Source organism: Scedosporium apiospermum (genome assembly GCF_000732125.1).
Source record: "Scedosporium apiospermum strain IHEM 14462 chromosome Unknown SEQ_SAPIO_0154, whole genome shotgun sequence".
NCBI classification, from domain to species: domain Eukaryota; kingdom Fungi; phylum Ascomycota; class Sordariomycetes; order Microascales; family Microascaceae; genus Scedosporium; species Scedosporium apiospermum.
In genome coordinates, this window is record NW_015971855.1 from 72,899 (window position 1) to 94,064 (window position 21,166).

The window sequence follows — 21,166 nt, forward strand, 5'->3', positions numbered from 1 at the left end:
GATAGCTGATAGATGTTGAAAACAGCATCTACTGTGATATTGACCACGTCCGAGACGATCTCTTGTAAGGGTAAGAATTTCTCGAGAAGCGAGGCTGAATCGTCTTTTGTGGAATCTAAAGGATTGATATCTACAAGGGGGGGAAAATAATGACGCAAAAAGTACTTCGTGGGTCATCCGTTTCGATCGGACATCTCGAGAAATTTGTAAGGCTGGTTGCTGACGTGTGAGACAAGCAATGTAAGACAGAGCACGGTGCCTATTCAGCTGATATGGACAGAGGTCACCTCTCCCGCAGCCTCTTCCTATTCAACGAAGTGGACCAAGGCCACCCATCCTAGCATCGTTGTTTGCCTTCATTCGTCCACTCAGTAGCACTGCGGAGGCTTAGCTGGGATGAACTTCTTGCCAAGAGGAACGCTGGACCTTGCTTGCAACTCAAGCATTGGTGTCGCCCGGCAATCGCAAAACAATTTCTTTGCACTACGTAGTTACCTCTTCATATTACATGAGGCCACGTCGAAGAAGCAAATAGAAAAGAAAAAGGACGCTATCTAATATCCCCGGTGCCGAAAATAGGGGTTTCGACGAGTCGTGTGCCTCAAGATTTGCCCTGGACAAAGCGAATTCACAGGGCGAGCAGACCTCAGGGTACTTCGTACATTGTAACCAACTCAATAACTTGGCAAGCCCAGTGTCCCTGATCATCTCTCCTCTCCGCACACTGCACAAAATCTTGCATATGTCTCACACCACCTCCCCCAGACCGGACAACCTACAGGATGGTCTTCTCTTTGTGGGTGTGTCAGCCGGGACGACTTTGCCCCGAACGACGACACATGGAACTGGGGGGCTTGTTCCATTTCCGCTCGGTATTATCCCCCAAGTATGAATGAAGTCCAGAAGCTTCAGCAATAAAACATTGATCCAACGGTGCAAATTACCGCTTTCTTAGGCAATCTACCCAAAATAAGATGGGATGCAGATTATTGCATTTCTCTGAAAGCTTATTTTCTAGTAATGCCGCACATCCACTGGGCTGGTCACCAGGACCAAGAAGCTGGCACAAGGAGGGCGTCCCATGCATGCGCTCGCCTCCTCGGTACGTTGGTATGCATGCATCCCAGGGACCATTGCTTTTATCATTGCGGGACGACAGAGGATGGACAAGTGAAGCTCAAAGCTGAGGGTAAAGTACTTTACTATGAAGTGAAAATTGTGGTATCATATTATGGGCTCTGCTAGCCCTGTCATAGCAAAAGAAAAGGAAAGAAGGCATATTCGTAGCATCGTGTCCCATCTCAATCCATAGCAATGACCAAGGTCATGCCCCGTCATTTTGTTAAAAAGAGGAAATGAAAAAGGAAAAGAGAAAGAAAAGATTGTACAGCGCGAATATGGTAAAATATAAATGACATGGCTTAGCTCTTCCAAGAAGCAATTGAAAATCTCCTTGTCGGTTTCGAAAACGGCTTGCTCCAATTCTGAAGGCACCGGCGTATTTGACCGTCATTGGCCATGTCAATAGCCGTCTGGCCCCCGTAGTACTTGAGTGTAGGGTCTGCTCCTTTGTCGACCAAGGCCTTTAGAACCTTTAGTTTCTCATCCTGGCTTCTCATTGTCGCCTGCACAGCTGCCATGAGAGGCGTGAACCCTCCTGGACCTGGAATGTCGGCTCTGGCGCCCATGTCGAGGAGGAGCTGCACCATGGGTTGGTTGCCTAGTTCAGCGGCGAGGTGTAAAGCTGTATTTTGGCAACTGTCCGTATCATCGATGCTGATTGTCCTCGAGGGGTGTTTCAACAGCCAGCGGGCCACCATAGTTCCGCCTGTTGGCCTTTGGCAGAGGTGTAGCCCATTTTTAGAGAGCTCATCGACGACGTTGATATCGGCCCCATGGGAGATAAGGAGTTTTACAACCTCGGCATCCTGCTGCGAGCAGGCAATGAGGAGAGGGGTTCGACGATTCCTCGACTCCCTAACCTCCAGATTCAGGGGATGTCGTAGCATGTGTCCGAGAACATCAAGATCCCCCTTTTCGACGGCAATATGAAGCGGGGAGGTGCCTTTAATTGGATGGCGTCTGTCGAATCTGAATTCCTCGGCCTCGGTATCAAAGCCATGCTCTTGGCACCAGGACAGGGTGCTTAGAGAAAACCCGCAAGTTTCCTCGGCATGTTCGTCAATAACTTCTGCCGCCTCGGAACTGTTTTGGTTTGTATAAACACGGAAGAGCATTATTCCAGCGCTTCGCAGAAGGGACATGGATTGATTCGTGGATCCAATCATTAGGTCGAAAGCATCTCTGAGATAACTGCATCCCTCATCCAACTTCTCCAACTGGATGCAGGTATGTCCAAGGTCGTGGTATAGTTCAGCACGCAAGACATCCTTCTGTTCTTTGGAATCAAGCTCTTCTGTCTCGACACGGTCTATCACTCCGAGGAGGACCTTCTCGGCAAGCTGGAGATCGCTGGGGGTTCCGATCTTGCGGTAGATCTCAGCTAGCTTCATATCGTCCCGGCAAATCTCGACAGTATCCGGAGGCTCGTCACCAGAAAACATACGACGGTAGCCGATAGCCCGATTCTGATATGTGGCTGCTTTATGGTAGTCTCCTTCTCGCATGAACTCCGAAACCTTCTTCAAGGTCCTGCTAAGGACGGAATTACGAAGCACACTTGGCACCGCCGCCAATTTTACCTGAGATTCATCGCGCTCGTCGGGGATGTAGACACCACTATCGCCGTCGTCTCGGTTGGTTACTGCAGTGGTCGTGGCTAAGGTAGAGCCGCTGCCCCTCCTCAGCGGACGAGAGAGCGGAGGAGGGAGATCAGGAACTGTGGTTCGGCCATCAGATGTCGAAGCACTCTCCCTCAAGGAGTCAACAAAGTTATCCAGTTTGTCGTTCCAGTCCGGGTCTCCATTCCGGAATGGACGATGGCATAGGCTCCGATCGGCTTCATCAAGAACCTTTTCCCATGCCTTCTGGATGCTTGTGTGTTCGGGCTTTTCGGCTTTCTCCATTCCGAAGCTGCATGAAAGGTGCGACGTTAGCCGTGAGTTCGAAAGGAGAAGGGATAAAAGGGGTGAAAAGTTGTTCACTACGTACACGGTGAGGGACTGGATTTCAATCTGAAGGGCCTGTAATTATTATTGGTTAGGTTGACGTGGTATCTTCGATGCTCTCCGATATTACCCACGCTATTGCAAAGCTTGATGCCCATAATTATGTCCTTCACGGTGTCCTCGCACAACTTTCGGGCAAATTGCGCCCTCAGGCCGGCAAAGGTCCCGTCCTTATCTGGTGGTTTGGGCAAGATGATTTGTAGCCGCTCCAAGTCGTTCTCGCATTTGTTGACGAGGTTGATGATGGACCTGTAATTCTTTTCTTCCACATCGTCGAGCATCCCACGCGAGAGGAAGCCATCGCGGACGTTTTCGATGGATCGCTGGAGCAGAGATACGGTCTGATGCAATTCTCCTGTCCAACTCGTACTATTAGGCTACTGTAATGCTCTGGGGGGATATGGCAGCTGCTGGTGAGGTTTTGGGTGCGGGTGGATAAGAGAGATTTCCCTGATGACGCACTTATTTCAGTGGGGGCATTTCCAGACTCCTGCCAGAATATTCCGATGTGCCAGGCGACTTTGGACGCGGCCAAAACGACTCCCGCTATGTTCCAAGGATCCATCACAGCTTTTGTCGCATGTCAACCAACACTGGAGTGAAGAGGGCGTTGGGAAAAAAAGGTCTTCGCCAGCGACGAGGAAAACGACAATCGTCAAGAGTGGAGATGCAAGTGTTTGGTTTTAGAATGACGTTCTGGAAAGGAACGCACATAATAAACTCAATAAAATAAGGGACGGATTGGATACCGAGACTGGGGCTGAGACGGCTAATGGGACACGCATGCAGTACAAAGTCTGGAACATCCCTTTCTTCAAAGACTTGTGGGTGTGCTGCATGTCCTTGTATCAATATGTGAGAGCGAGCGACGGGAGCTTGAATCCTGGACGGGACTGGATGACACGAAGGAGACAACTGAGGGAATTCCGCACGCGATGCCCAGAAAATGTCTCGGGCAGCATTGAGGCAATACAATTAATGTTCCAAGAAACGCCACGGTTCCGTTCTTGGAGACAGCAACGAGTCATTAGATGTCAGTTGCAGGCTCCGCCTCAGTGGGTGGGCAAGCTCGATTGGTCTCTGCCTGGGTCGTCGTCATGTGCGTGTGCATTGGGGCTGGAGGAGGGCCTCAGCGGGCTCCAAGAAACCAGAAACAAGAATTAGGAACAGCCAAGGGAGTGGTGCCAGACAATTAAGGACCAGCCACCCCGGCTGGCCAACCCGTCCTACACCTTATTTGTGAGGACCCAGGAGCGATGCGACGGATACGAAGCCCGGGGATGAACAATATTCTTGTTCGCCCTACTATTGCCTTGCTGGGACCACTCACGTTCGCAGCCGAATTGCATTAGCTCGATGCACCAACAACGAGAGGTACCTTGAGAGTACATTATACTTTGATCGATATTGACTATATTCGTACCACGGCTAGTCTTAAGGTACAGACATCGAACATTGGAATGCTCAAAGTTCCCCCTAAGACACCGAGTATAATCCAAACTGCCGCTCTTTTTTGCCCTTCCTTCAGCAAACTCGGCAGCCACTCCCCAATTTGAAGGAAAAAAAAGAGAGAAAAAATAAAAGAAAAGAAAACTTAAGCTCGAACTTGGTTTCGGGACAAAGTAAAGTACCTCGCCGGCCGCGCAATCAAGAGAGATTTTCTGATTTTGTGCGTGAGCAGCTGAGCATACACAGCCAACTTGCCCAGTCTACGTCACTCACTCACCCTGGTTGGCATGGATTTAGACTCAGTTCTGCACAGGCAGCACCTGCACAGCGCCCACCCGCAGATCCTACTGAAGAGGGGTACGCACAGCATGTAGGAGTTTTACCTGGTTAATACTTCGTGCTGGTGTTAAACACTGCTTTGAGCCGTGGCCAATCCTATCATTTTCCATCCCGTACATACAGACTCCTCCCAGATACATGAAGCCCCGCACCACAGGAGCTCTTTGATTCCCTATGAAGTATACTCCCCTCCGCCTCTGCGCAAATTCGTAAGAAAATTAATCCCAGTCGCCGATCCCTGTTCCTGTCATTCCACCCGATGCTACCTCCGCAGCCCTGGCCGTGTGCCAAGTTGAACTGTGGTGGATTTGGGACTGTGGCTCGGGCTCGGCACACCTCAAGCTCCAGTCTTAAATCGACATGCTCCGGTCACGAACCGAATACTCATAACTGTCTCCCCCCTTCCCCCATTTGCTAAATTTCCAAAGTGTGATCTTGTGACAAAATGTCTCTTGGTCGATGGAGGGTCGAGGATCGAGTGAGGATCCAGAACCCGCTCAGTACGTGCATTTCTTTTCACATTTTTCTAATCCATGTTCCGTCTCAGCAGTGCTAAGGCCCGCTTGTAGGCTCCTTAAATGACGAGCAAGTTAATATCGACGCCACCCGATTTGTAAATAGCAAGGCCCGCTTTCTATCAGACAGAGTCGAAGAAGTCCAGAGAGCGGCCCATGTCGCCAAGCATATTCGCTTCTATGAACAGATTGCTCGTGGTTACAATCCGGGGGGCGCCAGCCCGCCTGTGATTCTTACAGACGATGAAAAAAGAGCTCTGGTGAGAGAGAAAGAAAAGATCATTTCCGAGCATGGAATGTGGTATGTCTTCGTCACCGTCGCACTCGCCGCGTTCCTGCAGGGATTCGTGCAGAGCTCCTTTGCTGGAGCCAATGTGTACGAGGGCTACTGGCGGCGGATTACCGACGATAATAAACGCGACCACGAGATGGGAATTACAAATGGCATCGCATATCTTGCGGCCGCATTGATGTAAGTTGAAAGCCGATGATAAACATCATGACGTTCTATCTAACCTGAACCACACAGCGGCTGCCCATTATCCGATCCAATAAACCAGATTGCTGGAAGAAGAGGCGCCATCTTTTTTGCATCCATCCTTATTATGACAACATCTATTGCGGCTGCTTCATTATCCAACTTTGACGAAGACGGAACAGCTCAATCGACAGCGTGGAAGACGCTTGTGGGACTTCGCCTGATCAATGGCATCGGCATGGGAATAAAGGCCGTCTCAACCCCAATCCTTGCTTCGGAAACTGCCATCGGATACTGGAGAGGTTCGTACTTATTTCTCTCATATTGCAGTCCATACAATTGTAGAGCTGCAGTCGAAAGTGGAGAACATTAGCAGCTTCTACTATTGTGTGGGGTTAGAGAGTTCAAGCGCTACCGTGGCTTGGGAGAGCTTAAACTAACTGGTAGCATTTAGGAAGTGCTCTCCTCGTCTGGCAATTATGGTGTGCCCCCACAAACTTCGCAAGCCTTCCTTCAGTTTTATTGAAACTAACGTGAAGAAGGGTTGCCCTTGGGATATTTGTCTCCAACTCCTTCAACCTTCTCTTCTATCTCTCACCACGCCCTATTGTCTCGCTGAGGCTAATCCTGGCTTCCCCCATGGTACCGGCAATCTTTCTCGCCATTTCTCTTATCTTCACGCCGGAGAGCCCACGCTTTTACCTGAGACCTCAGCGTGGGCACTATAACCCGGAAAAGGCGTATAGAGAGTTGAAGAGACTGAGGAATACCGAGGTATAGCTTTAAGCCTCTTCCCCTTTTCTTGCTCGGCCTTGTTAATAACTCCCACGCTTAGCTTCAAGCTTTGCGAGATTTGTACCTCGTTCACCGCAGCGTTGAGTTCAGCGACTTTGATGATAGGCTAGATGAAAGAGTAGATACACCAGAAATAACGCTGAGGCCTAAACTATCTGTTCGCATTCGCCAGTACTTCTCACGATATCGCGACCTTATTGCCAACCCGAGGTTGCGGAATTCGACCATATCCTCATGCACGGTCGCCTTTGGCCAGCAACTTTGCGGAAGTGAGTTGACACATTTGATCCCTGAACCTTGTATAAGTCTTAGCATAGGTGATACCTAACCGTGACCAGTCAATATTTTCGCCTTCTATGCTACGACACTATTCCTCAAAGTCTTAGGAGGTATCAAGTACGACGGAAACGAGGATGACAACCGGGAAGCCTGGAAGCGGGCAATGCTCTACTCTTTTGGCTTCGGTAAATAGAATAGCCTCCCAAAAAGCAGGGCCATTCCGGAGGAACCATCGCTAACAGTTCTCAAGGTCTCACCAACTTCCTCTTCGGAATACCCGCCATCGGAACCATCGACACCTTCGGACGGCGAAGATGGCTTTTAGTCACAATACCGGGCATGGCGTTTGCCCTTCTCGCCGCCGCTCTGAGTCTTGAGAATCCCGACCCCAACACGCGGACTACACTAGTGGTGATTTTCATGCTGAGTTAGTTTGCCCGACTCGCAGATGCTAAATAGGTTCGCGCTAACAATACTCAATTGCGAAGTCCACACTGTATTTTACAGTCCAGCCATGGGGCCAGTACCCTTTACTTTAGCATCTGAGGCGTGCGTGCTATCCCCGGAGCTTTGGCAACACCATTGATATAATCATCCCGCTAACTTCATGATGTATGTCTGCAGATTCCCACTGAGCCACAGGGAGCATGTAAGTTCTGGCATATTTATTTGTCTTGCCAGGAGCTCTAGTTTTGTTCTAACCCTCCCTTCTACTAGGGATGCTCCGTAGCTATCACGACCAACCTCTTTTTCGCCGGTCTCCTCGCCTGGTTCTACCCGTTGCTCGACAGTGCTCTGGGCGGCCACCGTAATTCAAGCGGAAACCCACGCGGCGGTGGTGGCGCGTTGGGCCTGTTTGCGGGCTTCAACGTCCTTGCGTTTGTTCTTGTCTACCTCCTCGTTGAAGAAACGAAACAGCGCGACCTCGAGGACCTTGATCAGATCTATGCCGTATCGAAAAGAAAATTTGCAAAATTCCAAGCTACGGTACATTTACCTTGGTTTTTCCGGCGTGTCTTCACGTGCTCGACAGATCCGAAGCCGGATTTCTATGATGATACGACGAATACTGTGATTGCCCCCGACGTGGGAGCAAGAGGGGACATATCACCTCCCGGATCCCCCATTCCCGGCGCAGGATCCGAAGACAAAGGACCGATAGCTACTGTTACCGATACTCGACCAGGTTCTGGTGGGCGTTATGCATAGTCTAGGGGGAGGACGAAAGCGTAGGAGAGGCAGAAGATTGATGGACATATAACTTTACAGTCCGACAACGATATTCTTTGGTAATGCTGGGAAAATGGCTTGGAAGTTGAGTGGTGTGCTATCTATCCTCTATAAACTACCGTATTGCTCGGCTAAGATGAGACTACTCAAGAGACCAACGGCTCGTTGAGTAGGAGCGGTGATAACGTGTGAGAGATGGAGTGTTATTTGTATCTAAAATTGATGCTGAATAAGCAGAGTCTTAACCGTAACCGCAAGCCGTGAAAGAGCTGACCTCCCGCCTTTCTAGTGATTTTAATAGTAGTACACCCTGTAGACCAGTAAACCGAACCTGTTGCGCCGCCCAACGGAGAAACCCCCCAAACTGTCCGCCCCAAACTATCTATTGATTCTCATTTTGGCGCGGAAAGTTGAACCCAGGCCCCTGAAGGATCCCAATCATCTGGGAATTGCTGTAGAGCCAGTCGTCCAGCTGTGCCGCGCCGTTCCCCAAGTACGCCATCGGGCTCCCGGTCCGCGCAGCCTCGACGACACCTGGGGCCAACATTTCGCCGTTTACTGCGCCTTGCCCAAACGTCGGATTCATAAAATTCGCCTCCTGATCCTGCTCTCCTGGCGCGGTGGCGGGAAATCCAAGGGCAGAAAGATACGCATCCATTTCAGCACTAGCCTCCATCTGTTCCGGTTGGGGTGTGGTGGTACGGAATTCGACGTAGCGGAGCGCTACACTATAGAGGACTTGGAAGAGTCGGTACACTTTTCCAGCGGCCTCAGAGACTGTAGGAGCAGTTTGAATTGACGCGTTGAACGCATGGAGACGGGCGAGATCCTCGCCATCTTGTGTCTTGATGACATGGCAGAAGATAACGATGAAAGGAATAAACGGTGAGTACAAAAGGGTCCTTGTAACTGGTCAGCACATCCGGTAGAGTCGAATGCGCCACACAATAGGGAGTGCACCGAATCACTTACCAATGTACATACATGGAAAATAGAGCGGCATTTGCTCCCTCTAAGACATTCATGCAATCTTGGTGCCGCGAGAGAGTTGCCCTCGCAGCTTTGATACATTCTTGCGAAAATGTAGTCGGAGAGCCCTCGTCACAAGGCGTCGCGCGATGGATCAAGGTAAGCAGAGATAGGAAGAGAACGTCATCCGAAATCGACAGGAACTCCATTAGCTGGTCACCGAGTGTCTCCCTCGTCTTCTGTAACCATTTCAACTGAAATTTTGGTCAATGCAAGGCCTCCGTTAGATGGGGCTTCCCCGCAGCGGGATAGACAAGAGGGTGACTTACGTTTGCTTCGGCTGACTTCGCTATGACATTATCAAGCTCCTTCACGAGAGTCTCCACGCGAGATCGGCGCACATGGCTTGGCTGAGTGACGGACTCTGGGCTGTATAGTAACTCGTAGATCTTACCTTGTACTTGTCCGCATTCAACCCATAGGGCGAAATAATGCCAGAGGGGACCTCGCGCATCCTCTGGTCTGGGGAAGGGGATAGTGATGTCCCAATCTTGAATGACTGACGCCCTACCCATCCGGAGCGAGAGGCCTTTGTCTGCCATGTAGACACCCCAGAATAAAGCTTGTTTGCGCATGGCCTCCTCGGGGTGGTCGTTCTTCATCGAAACAGCCCTATGGTATCCGAGTGTCTGACAGAGTTCGGATGCCTTTGAACAAAGTGTCCAGGAAAGAGAAGGCTTTGACATCTCTATAGTATAGACCGTCTGCAAATATAGTTAGAGACCCTAATATGCCTCGTGTAATCAGCCCTCTTCTTAGGCTCCAAGAATCTTGCTTACACCAAGCGTGAGTGCCAAAATCATATCGTACGTTGCCGGCAGATGAAGAGGGAGGTTCGAGAGTGCGGTTTCGGTGTTATCACGGCACATGTTCACGTATCCCAGATATTCCTCTCTCGAAGTTTCCGAGGTTTGGTAGGCGTAGTGAAGAAACAAATAATAGAGTCCAACGTTGGTAATGATGAAATCTGCTTCCGAGAAATCCGGTGAGAAGTAAACACGAAGACAAAGCTCTGAGAATGCGGGTAAACCAACGTTTTCGAAAATATAGGTCGATCCGGAGCTGTACACTGACACATTCAAAGAGTATTAGAGTCTTATCTAACTCAGCTCCAACCTATGGGGTAGTGGTATCGGTAGAAGGGTGTGGCCGCCCTCAGCACACTTACCTTTCGCAGCTTGTATAACCTCTACCGACTTTTGGATTGGTGGAAGTTCAAAAGGTGGTATGGCGACTCTCGACGAAGGCCGTGAATTTGGATATGACAGTTCGCTTGAGGCAGTCTGGTGCTTCAAGCTATGGACGATGTGATGGAGTGCATCTAAGGTCTCTCGCATTTCTAAACTCGAGTCCTGCAATTCGTCGGTGCTGACAACCTCTTGGAAAAATTCGTTCGCAAACGCCGAGTGGGCAGTCAGAGAGGAGTCTCCTTCGACAACTGGACCGGTCGCTTCGGATTGTGACGGTGCGCTTCCCGGTGTTGACATTGATGAGGTTGGTTTCGGGGGAGTCGGCTTGTCGGGGCCATTACTAGGTGTAGCTCCACTGGGCTGCCAATTCATCTTGAGATCCTCCAACAATCGAATAACTCCATCGAGCCGCCGATCAATGAGATCGATTTTTCTTTCACTAGATGATATATGGGTAAGTACCAAGGGAAGGCGAAGTAATAGTATGCAGGTGGAGCGGAAAGGGTCACAACATACTATTGCGGGGTGATGAGGATACGCGTGCGCTTCTCTCTTGGTTTGTTATCAACATGAGTGCATTGAATCTTGGCTTGGATGCAATGCGAGCATGGCGACTCTCTATTACACCGGATCTAAGGAGAGTTCTTAGTATGACCAAGGACAGGCCAAACTGATTGATCATACATGTATGTGGATGTGGTACACTACTAGTAGAACAAGGCGAGCAGAGGATGAGGAAGGTGGATATAAGGTTAGGACCAAGTTGAGACATACCTTACGAGCTCGGCATGCATCACACTAACGCAGTGCGAGTTAGTATAAAATTGAAGATATTAAAGACGGCATCAGGGAGGAGCATCCTGGAGACTGGAGCTAGTATACAGGGGAGCCTCACTGCTCGGCGTATGGGACCAGAAGAACCAGGAGGGCTTTCAAGCCCCTCCTCAGGGCCATTGGCCTCCACCGGGTAGTCCTCCATAGCCTATATGCCTGCTGCAAGCAAGGACAATTTAGACGAGGAACCGATGAAGATGGCAGGTGGGCAGACAGCTGGAGCTGGGCAATTGTTTCGGGGGTGTTCGCCTGCGTGACCTATCGGGGTGCGGTACAGTCGGTCCCCGAACTTTGTTACTTGATAATGTGAGAGAGCCGACCCGTCACGTTGAGGGCTGTGAGATTTTTCATCCAAATGCGGTCGGTTAGCCACTCTGATGATGAAATGAATAGTCTCCTTTCCCGCAACATGAACTTTCGGTATCCGCGGGCTCCGACTAGTTTAGTCATCGGTCAACCTCCAAGCGACCTCGGAAAACAGCCCTGATCAAGCAGTTGGACTCGGAATGTCCCGCGATAGCGCCAAGACTAGCCCAAATGGGGCTGCAACCTTGATTTATGCTCTCTGCGTCGTCGACTTGTGAACCTTCATGCTAGTTGTGAACCCGAATTCCAATCCTGAGCAAGCATGAAGACGAGGATTTGATAAGAAGCGATGAATTGCACGGCGTCATCTCCTTCGTATTTTGACCAGCATCAGTCTTTGTGACTTGCAACTACAAAGGTACTGCACCCTGAAATAGGACTTTCTTCAAGGACTGTCTCTAATTCTGCTGCCTGGCGGCAAGGACTGCGCCAAGATCCGAGTCTAGAGCGGGTCTGGAGTCCCCGCGGGACCCGACAGACACCAGCTGGCGACTGGGTGTCTTGCAGGGGCCAATCTCAGTGCCAAGCCTTAAGAGCAGAATCAAATTGACCCTTTCAAAACTCCCACTTGCATGAACCGTAAGCATTCACTGTCGTTTCGATCTTTTTGTAGCTTCGTCGGCCTTACTCATTCCGCCGAAGACAAACGCCTCTTCCTGTCTCGAGACTGCTTCGCGCACGACCGACCTTCAATATGTAGAGAGGAACAGACGCGGTTGAAATAGATATTTAAAGCCTCCCTTGATCCCTCAACCTCGCCCTTTGTTTTTTCCCCTCGTTTCTCACCTCACCTCGAGACTTTGATTTCGTGCCGCCAACACCCAAGCAAGAGTCTAACCTGAGGGCGATGGGGTCCGAAAGCGCAAGTGAAAAGGCGAACGAAAAGCGCGGACCAAGCGACAACACGCACCATGTCCCGCCAGATGCCCCAGGTTCTGAGGATGTGCCGACTGCTGGTCTGCCAGAGGAAGAATCGACGTGGGTAGCTTACAAGGTGCGAATTGAAAGCCCGACGTGCTGGATGATAAACTTACTTATTTCCACAGAGAATATTTCGGTATGCTGGGCCATTTGAATATAGTCTTCAGGGCATCGCAGTACTGGCTGCGATCGCCTCTGGAGCCGGCATTGCCTTTCAGAACCTCATATTTGGTAAATTTGTCAACGTTATTACCGACTTCGCGTTGGATCCAACTGCCACCGGCAAGTTCATGGACGATGTCTCGAAACTAGCGTTAGTATATTCGTGAATACTTGGACCCCCGAGCGAACCCCTGGCAGCAGAGCATCTTACATGGGTCTGTACTGACTATAAGCGTCAAGCCTATACTTCTTCTACCTCGGCATTGGTAGATTTGTTCTCTCTTACACATACAACGTACTCCTCACCTACGCTTCCTACCGGATTGTTCGCAACATCCGTCACCAGTACCTTCGGTCGGCCTTAAGGCAAGAGGTTGCCTTCTACGACTTCGGCTTAGCAGGGTCGATCGCCGCGCAGGCGACGACCAATGGACGTCTAATCCAAGGAGGTATCGCTGAGAAGCTCGGTCTCACGTTTCAAGGGCTGTCGGCATTCCTGACATCGTTTATCATTGCCTTCGTCGTCAGTTGGAAGCTCACCTTCATCTGTCTGTGCATTGCCCCGGCCACAATCATAACAATGGGCGTTGTTGCGACTATCGAGGCAGGTCATGAGACCAAGATCCTCGACATCTATGCTCAGGCCAACTCCTTCGCCGAGGGAGTACTCTCTAGTGCCCGGACCGTCCATGCTTTTGAGATGAGGGCCAGACTTGTCCGCAAATTCGATGAGTTTCTCACGGACGCACATCGCATCGGCAAAAAGATCTCCCCCCTTTTTGGAGTCCTTTTCTCCGCCGAGTACACCATCATCTATCTGGGCTTCGGCCTCGCCTTCTGGCAAGGTGTCAAGAGATTGGCATCCGGCGACATCAGCAATCCCGGAGATATCTTCACGTAGGTTTGTCGCAAACACCGCCACTTGCGCCTCCATGCTAAGCGTTGTAATATCTAGCGTCTTGCTCTCTGTGGCATTAGCAGCCATCAACTTGACTATGCTAGCACCATACTCGATCGACTTTAGCAGGGCTGCTTCGGCTGCCGCCAAGCTCTTCTGTCTTCTTGACCGAGAGTCTGCAATCGACCCCATGGACAAGTCCGGCGAACAACCGTCAGAGACAATCGGCCTAGTTGAGCTAGAGAACGTGACTTTCGCCTATCCCACTCGGCCAACCATCACGGTTCTCGATAACTTCACCTTGCGAGTCCCTCCGGGCAAAGTCACTGCCTTGGTAGTAAGTTGAGCCAACCATTTTGCCTGAAAGAAGATACGGGAGCTAATATGTCACAACCCAGGGCCAATCCGGTTCAGGGAAGAGCACCATCGTCGGATTGATCGAGCGCTGGTATAACCCTAGATCGGGCGCCATCAAGCTCGATGGTCGTCCCATTGACCAGCTGAATCTAAACTGGCTCCGGAAGAATGTCCGGCTTGTGCAACAGGTAGGTTGATTTATTGTGAGTCTCGGAAATGTTGGCCCATCTTGCGCTAACAAACACTCGTAGGAACCGGTTCTCTTCCAAGGAACAGTATTTGAGAACATCCGACATGGTCTCATCGGCACAAAGTGGGAAAATGCATCAAGAGAAGAGCAGATGGAGCAGATCAAGGCGGCTGCAAACATCGCCTACGCCCACGATTTCATCTCCGAGTTGCCCAACGGCTACGATACCGAGATCGGTCAGAGCGGCAGCCTCCTCAGCGGCGGTCAAAAGCAGCGGGTAGCCATCGCTCGTAGTATCGTATCCGAACCAAAGGTCCTTCTTCTTGATGAAGCAACCAGTGCTCTTGATCCCCACGCGGAAGCCGTTGTCCAAAGGGCACTCGACAAGGCCGCTGAGGGACGAACGACCATTGTTATCGCCCACAAGCTTGCCACTATCCGAAAAGCTGACAACATCGTCGTCATGGCCAAGGGTCGCATCGTCGAACACGGTACCCATGAGTCGCTAATTGCCCAGGACGGTACTTACGCCCGACTCGTGAGGATGCAAAATCTCGCCGTATCGGAGGATTCTTCCATAACCGAGGCGGAGGAAGGGGAAGGGGAGTCCTACGCTCGAGACAAGGATAATGCAGATAATCTCACCACCACCCTCACACGATACGCAACCTCTGTCCAAGGTCGGATGGATTCTCAGAAAGAGCGCGATAATTTCAAGAATTACGAGCCTCTTGGTATTCTGGCCGTGATCTTCCGTCTTATTAGGGAGTCTCCTGAGTTAACGTGGGCATACGTGAGCCTAATACTGGGCTGCATCCTCGCCACGGGCCTCTTCCCTGGCCAAGCGATCCTGATAGCCAAAGTTATGGACGTTTTCACACTCACAGGTGATGCTATGGTGGAGCGTGGAAGCTTTTTTGCCGCAATGTTCATCGCCATGGCGGGCGGCGCGTTTGTTGCGTATTTCGTGCTAGGTTGGTTCACAAACGCTATTGCTCAGGTATGTTCAAGCGGGTCCTTTCCTTGCTGCATAAACTCTGACCCAGGTCTGTTTTCCTCCTCCCTTTAGCAACTGAATCACAAGTATCGAAAACAATGCTTCAACGACATGCTGCGTCAGGACCTCCAATTTTTCGACCGTAGTGAGAACAACACTGGCGCACTCACCAGCCGAGTCGATTCTAATCCCCAGTCCATCCACGAGCTTATGGGTTTTAACGTAGGGTTGATCTTAATCTCCATTCTCAACCTTGTAGCCTGCAGTATATTGGGTGTCGTGCATAGCTGGAAACTCGGCTTGGTGGTTGTCTGCGCTGGCTTGCCGCCTCTCGTGAGTGCGGGATACTTCAAGATCCGTTCCGATGCAAGATTAGACCGTACGACGGGTGAGAGGTACGCGGCGAGCGCATCTATAGCTTCGGAAGCGGTGACCGCGATCCGGACGGTCTCCTCGCTTGCCATCGAAGAGTCCGTCCTTGAAAAGTACACGGCTGAGCTCGACCATGCTGTATCATGGTCTAAAGGCCCGTTGATGCGTCTGATGATTTTCTTTGGTCTTACGCAGTGCATAGAATACTGGTTCATGGCACTCGGGTTCTGGTAAGTGCTTCTAGTCTATGACATCTATAAGCATCTCTGACTTACATGGGCTGCAGGTATGGGTGTCGCCTCCTATCTAACGACGAGGTCACCATGTATAATTTCTTCGTGACCTTCCTCGCCGTATTTTTCTCGGGGCAGTCATCGTCGCAGCTCTTCCAATTCTCTACCAGTAGGAATCGCCGATTTGCATAATATCGCACGTCTCAAGTACTGGTCGAAAAGAATGCTGATAATTAGTGAACCAGGCATCACAAAGGGAGTTAATTCATCCAATTACCTCTTCTGGCTCAACGAACTCCAGCCCGTTGTGCGGGAGACGCCCGAGAATCGTGACAACGGGCCAAAGGACGGGGGCCCCATTGCTCTGAACGATGTCCGCTTTTCTTACCCGCTGCGGCCCGAGGCGACCGTTCTTCGGGGTGTGAACCTGACCGTAGGCATCATTCGAATGCTCCTCTTTCAGACCCTGGGATCAATTAACATTCTCTCGTTCTCTTTTTCAGGTCAAGAAGGGTCAATTCGTCGGCCTCGTGGGCGCATCCGGGTGTGGCAAGTCAACCATCATCGCCATGCTCGAGCGATTTTATGATCCTTCGACGGGCTCAATCACCATCGCATCCTCGGCCCTTACAGAGCTCAACCCTCGATTGTACCGCGGCATCGTGGCCCTCATCCAGCAAGAACCCACACTCTTCCAAGGCTCCATCCGAGAAAACATCGCACTCGGCTTCGACGATCCTTCGACAGACGACTCTGAACCCTTCCCTGTATCAGACGCGGATATCGAATCTGCGCTCCGAGCCGCCAACGCATGGGACTTTGTCTCGTCGCTCCCCGAAGGTCTCGCCACGGCGGCGGGCCCCAACGGCACTCAGCTCAGCGGTGGTCAACGGCAGCGCATCGCCATCGCGCGAGCACTCATCCGCAACCCGAGAGTGCTCCTTTTGGACGAGGCCACTAGTGCGTTGGACTCGGAGAGCGAGAGGATTGTGCAAAATGCACTCGCTGAAGCGGCCAAAGACGGAGATCGGATCACTTTTGCCGTGGCTCACCGGCTCAGTACCATCAAGGACGCGGATGTCATCTGTGTGTTTTATGGAGGGCGGATTACGGAGATGGGGACGCATGCAGAGCTGATTGCAAAGGGGGGTTTGTATCGGAAGATGTGTGAAGCCCAGGCCCTTGATTAACAATGGGTCCTTGGGTGCTTCGTGTATTTCTACGTGTATTATTGATTTCCAACTTATTCTCCTCCATTAATAACATTAACATCAACATCATGATGCTTCGTCGTCAATCAGTACGCAGAACATCCAATTGCAGCTGTCCGCACCTGGAACTGACTTGCACCCCAGGACCTCTTATTGGGATAATTAACTTGTTCTTGATTAGGGAAGAATGTTTTCCCTCACTGGGAATCGGTTACTGGTTCCCAAACTAACTGGCGTTTTCGGTAGAGGTTCGGTTGAACTTGGTTAGGAAACCAGCCAATCGGGACTGTACACCTTTGCTTCTGGTCTCCCGTGGAAATCCCTCCGATTGCCAATCCCGACTACTAAGCTCCAGGTCAATATTCCCCACGCCATTTTAATCCGAGCCAATAAGTAGCCTCGGGAGGCCCGAACTAGCTAGGGGTAGAAGTGTCTGATAGATGTAGTAGCTATAAGTGGTTTAGTGTGTTTACTAATCTGCTCTCCTCTAGTATCTTTCTCGCCTTTTCTTCCTCAACCTTTATATCATCCATATTAGCCTCACAGCTAGCTCAGGAACTAGCACAACCCACGCATAAAGCAGGGGTCCCAAATTGGACACCGGCTTATTACTTAGAGCCCTCTCCCACAGAAGATTCAAGAAGTAGCCTTGGGGATTTCGAGACTGGGCCAGTGTTTAACAAGAGTATCGTCGTCGCGCCTAAGGTCAAGGGTAGGTGGCTGCCTTGGGGAAGTTTGTGTTCGACATTGTCTTCTGATGGATGGGCTATTTAAGATCTCCGAGCTCATGATAGAATCTCCGAGACGAAATTTACCTTCTAGCTTTTAGCCATTGATGTACACTCTTTAATAAAAAGGACGTAAATGTTACAGATCTTCTTACCATCATTCTTCACATGCTTTTAGTGTGAATAAGATGGGGAAGGCAAGGGTCTCTTCCTTTTTGCTCTGTCTTCATGGTCTTGGCCGTCTCTGTTGTGGGAAATCCATATAGTATTGTCGCGTGAAGATCCTCGGCTACGAATATAACATTAGAGCGACCTTGGAGTTTGGGGGCCCCTACTGAACGGAAATATCTTGACGGAGGTGCGTGAGCCTCGGCACTGGAAAGATGAACTACTATAGCTATTGGAGGGAGCCTGTGAGAAGAGAGTAAGAGAGAGAAAGTAAGAAGCTGAAAAAGAAACCTGTTTTTGAAATTTATAGATTCCTTGGAATCTACAGATCATGTGGCGCAGGAAGCCGCAGGGCCACATCGGCAGTATTGCCTAACCTCTGTCATCTCCCATTAGGCGTTTCTAAGAGGGCCTTATGCTGGTCCAGGAGACAGCAGGGTATCGCATATTAGGTGAGAGGTTAATAAGAGATAGAAATTCTCAGCTAGTCAGCGTTCGTAAGAGCATTTGCGATATCTAGACCGACCATGTTAAACGCAGCTCGCAAGTAAGACATGAGAGGAATGTAGCGGGAAGATGAGCTGGCAGGAAAGGAGGGAAATCGCAATAGTTAAGCGACAGTGTATGAGGACAAATGGCGAGGAGGCCAAATAATGAAGGGAGGTGTAAGAGTCCGACATACCTTAAAGGGATCGAAGCATTATATAGGTCTATTAGCTATAACCCTCAGGTATTGCTCGTCTTATATCCTTTGGGTGCTTAACTAAATCCCAAGCTTCGTAACCACATCCCCCATCTCCAATTGAGAATTCATATACTACTAACCCTGGGTGATTACGCAGAAGTTCCTCTGTTACGAAATCCAAGTTTTACAAGGCACAGGATGCCTTGCTAAGATCCATACCAACCGATCCTCCCCGAGCGAAGTCGATAAGGTCCGGGACCGCACAGATGTCTTACACTCCTTTCGGTCCTATTCTATCTCAGTAACGCGTAATCCTTTATCTCTCTCTCTTTTACGAGAGATATTTATAAGCCTAATTAAGTATAGAAGTTGGATCCTGGAGTCATGGAGCATAGTTTATCCCGCCTCCTTAATAAGGGAGGCCATCTCGACACAAAGGGTAACAGGATCTTCAACCACAGCCATTGTAGCCCCTCGAGCACCAGCATTTCCGATTGTTTAAAGCAATCCTTCTCTCGTGACTCGTATCTTTATGTAAGGGGAACAAACAGGTAGATTAACTATCAGATAACCTCCCACATTCCATAAGACCCAACAAGCTCTGACCTAAGGTCGCTTGTCAGTTGGCCACTTATACATGGGACCCTTGCCTCTCTCTGCCTCCTTCATACGCCCCTTGACCCCATTATAATTAGCTGACTCTTACTCCCTGCCACCTGTGCATGATTATATGATCCTCCTGCATTATATTTGGCCTGACTCTCTTTAAGATGTGAAAATTTCTAGTTTGGATAAAGGTAGGAGGGTTCTCAAGCTAATAATTATAGTAAGAGATATCACAGCATTGCAACTAACAGCATCCTGCGCTCATTATGTGACAGGCAGACATCTCTTACTATTCTTTCTCTAAGGGAATCAAAGAAATCTAGTAATAAGAGAAGGACAGTTAGAGATAAGGGGCTTCTCAGGTCAAAGAGTCATACCACAACCGCCAGCATATCCACTACTGGCCAGTGAGGAGTTTTGAAGTACTAACAAATGCTTCACCTCGGAATGCAGATCCTAGAGTTATAGAGCATACTACATATTGCTAGTTCAAGCCTACAAGAGTTGCAAGCTTGGCGCATCTCTCTACCTCCCAGGCGCTCACCTTAAACAACATATTTGACCAGTTCTCACTCTGCCACCTACAGGTAATTATATAATACTTCTACTTTAAATATTTCAGTCCTATTCTATTAAGAGGTAAATAAATGTTTTAATTAATTAGATACTAGATAGAGCAATTTCCGAAGATGTGCTGAGAGACATCATGCATTACCCTGCACCCAGCAGTATCTCACAGTTATTACAAGAGAGGCCTAGACAACAGCCCTGACCTTTCATCCCCTGGCCTCTACTCTAAGTCTAAGCAAACTACTAGTGAGTGGGGTGGAGATGGTAGGATTCTTAAGCTAGAGATTCATCCAATACTGTTAGCATAGATGAGGTCTTATTTTAGAAATGCTGTATAGCTTGTAACCTTGTCGAAATATGGTTGCTTCAGGGGAAAAGAATGTAAAGCAAACCAGGCAGCCCTGATATAGCAGGCACCCACAGGCTAGCCTGCTGTTAGTGGATAAGAGTGATTTTATACTGTTCAGCCACGAGGTAATATGAGATATCACACTACATTAACTAGTTGATAACAAACACCTCTCGACACTGTCGCGGGGTGCCCTGATGCACAATGCATAATAGCAGCTTATTACCTTGCGGGTAGCAGACTAACCGATGAGTGCTGAGACGCCACCGTTCAGCAGTTAGTGAGTTGATCCAGAACAGAAGGTCACGGTATCGCTCACATTACATCAGAGACCACCAAGGCGTACACCACCCTCTTGGAGCGAATAGATCGAAGCTTGGAAATTCGAAGAGAACAGAAAGAATTATCGACTAGAACGAAGAGCAATTAAGCAGTTAGTTTGTTATAGATGTCGTTAAAACAAACTCGAATGAAGTCTCATGGTGTGGGGTGGAGAAAGAGAAAGGTGAGGGGTGTCCGTAGAGTGAATGATTGATAAATCTGTTTTCTTAAATGAGGGAAGCGATATGGAAAAATGCCGAAATAGTGATGGAGTTAAATAACGGTATTGATTGGTGAAGTGTTGAATCCGGACGGTAAACATTTTGAGATTGTTCCGGACGGAATGGATCCTGGGCGCATCCGGTCAGTGTTGACTTCCAGCAGCACGAGATGCTGATTGTGTCTGAACCACCAACCCCTCTACAAAGTAGGCATTGATTGAAAACATATGGGGAAAAAGAAAACCTGCAATCGTGCTCGCATGTTAATACAGCTATGCCCGTGTCGTGCGTTACAAATGTATTGAATCCGCCATTGCATGTGGCCGGCAAGTGTGGCTTTCGGTCTAAGCCAAGTCTAAACTAGCGCCCCCAGAATCCGGTTTGAGACGCCGGTCCAACCTCTCAAGCTCTGTCATTCTCCGTGTTTGTCCTCTGCCTGGTGGATGAAGAAACAAATAGTCCGAAAGCAGGCCAGGCAAGAAATTTCTCCTTCAAACCCTTTCCTAAATATCTCTAGCCTGGTCGGCCCTGGCGTGGGGTGCATC

The 21,166-nt window shown here is 49.7% G+C and overlaps 4 protein-coding genes across 4 annotated transcripts; 2 read left to right on the forward strand and 2 right to left on the reverse strand.

The window, feature by feature from the left end:
* Positions 1-1,421: 1,421 nt before the first annotated feature.
* On the reverse strand, positions 1,422-3,693 carry SAPIO_CDS9835 (uncharacterized protein; the record flags this gene model as incomplete). The annotated part of the gene is made up of 4 exons (XM_016791133.1): positions 1,422-3,033; positions 3,112-3,143; positions 3,203-3,483; positions 3,591-3,693. 4 exons carry the CDS (start codon positions 3,691-3,693, stop codon positions 1,422-1,424), a joined length of 2,028 nt encoding a protein of 675 aa, XP_016638977.1.
* A 1,668-nt stretch (positions 3,694-5,361) lies between these two features.
* On the forward strand, positions 5,362-8,192 carry SAPIO_CDS9836 (uncharacterized protein; the record flags this gene model as incomplete). Its single annotated transcript, XM_016791134.1, has 11 exons — positions 5,362-5,416; positions 5,486-5,903; positions 5,961-6,211; positions 6,364-6,391; positions 6,452-6,683; positions 6,745-6,973; positions 7,043-7,168; positions 7,234-7,410; positions 7,472-7,532; positions 7,608-7,632; positions 7,701-8,192. 11 exons carry the CDS (start codon positions 5,362-5,364, stop codon positions 8,190-8,192), a joined length of 2,094 nt encoding a protein of 697 aa, XP_016638978.1.
* Positions 8,193-8,595: 403 nt separating this feature from the next.
* Positions 8,596-10,729, reverse strand: SAPIO_CDS9837 (uncharacterized protein; the record flags this gene model as incomplete). Its single annotated transcript, XM_016791135.1, has 5 exons — positions 8,596-9,115; positions 9,186-9,436; positions 9,512-9,854; positions 10,053-10,311; positions 10,411-10,729. The coding sequence occupies 5 exons, from the start codon at positions 10,727-10,729 to the stop codon at positions 8,596-8,598; spliced, it is 1,692 nt and encodes a 563-aa protein (XP_016638979.1).
* Positions 10,730-12,479: 1,750 nt separating this feature from the next.
* Positions 12,480-16,952, forward strand: SAPIO_CDS9838 (Uncharacterized protein; the record flags this gene model as incomplete). Its single annotated transcript, XM_016791136.1, has 10 exons — positions 12,480-12,626; positions 12,721-12,866; positions 12,956-13,612; positions 13,671-13,950; positions 14,012-14,158; positions 14,222-15,160; positions 15,230-15,759; positions 15,816-15,931; positions 16,008-16,195; positions 16,266-16,952. The coding sequence occupies 10 exons, from the start codon at positions 12,480-12,482 to the stop codon at positions 16,950-16,952; spliced, it is 3,837 nt and encodes a 1,278-aa protein (XP_016638980.1).
* Between the last annotated feature and the right edge of the window lie 4,214 nt (positions 16,953-21,166).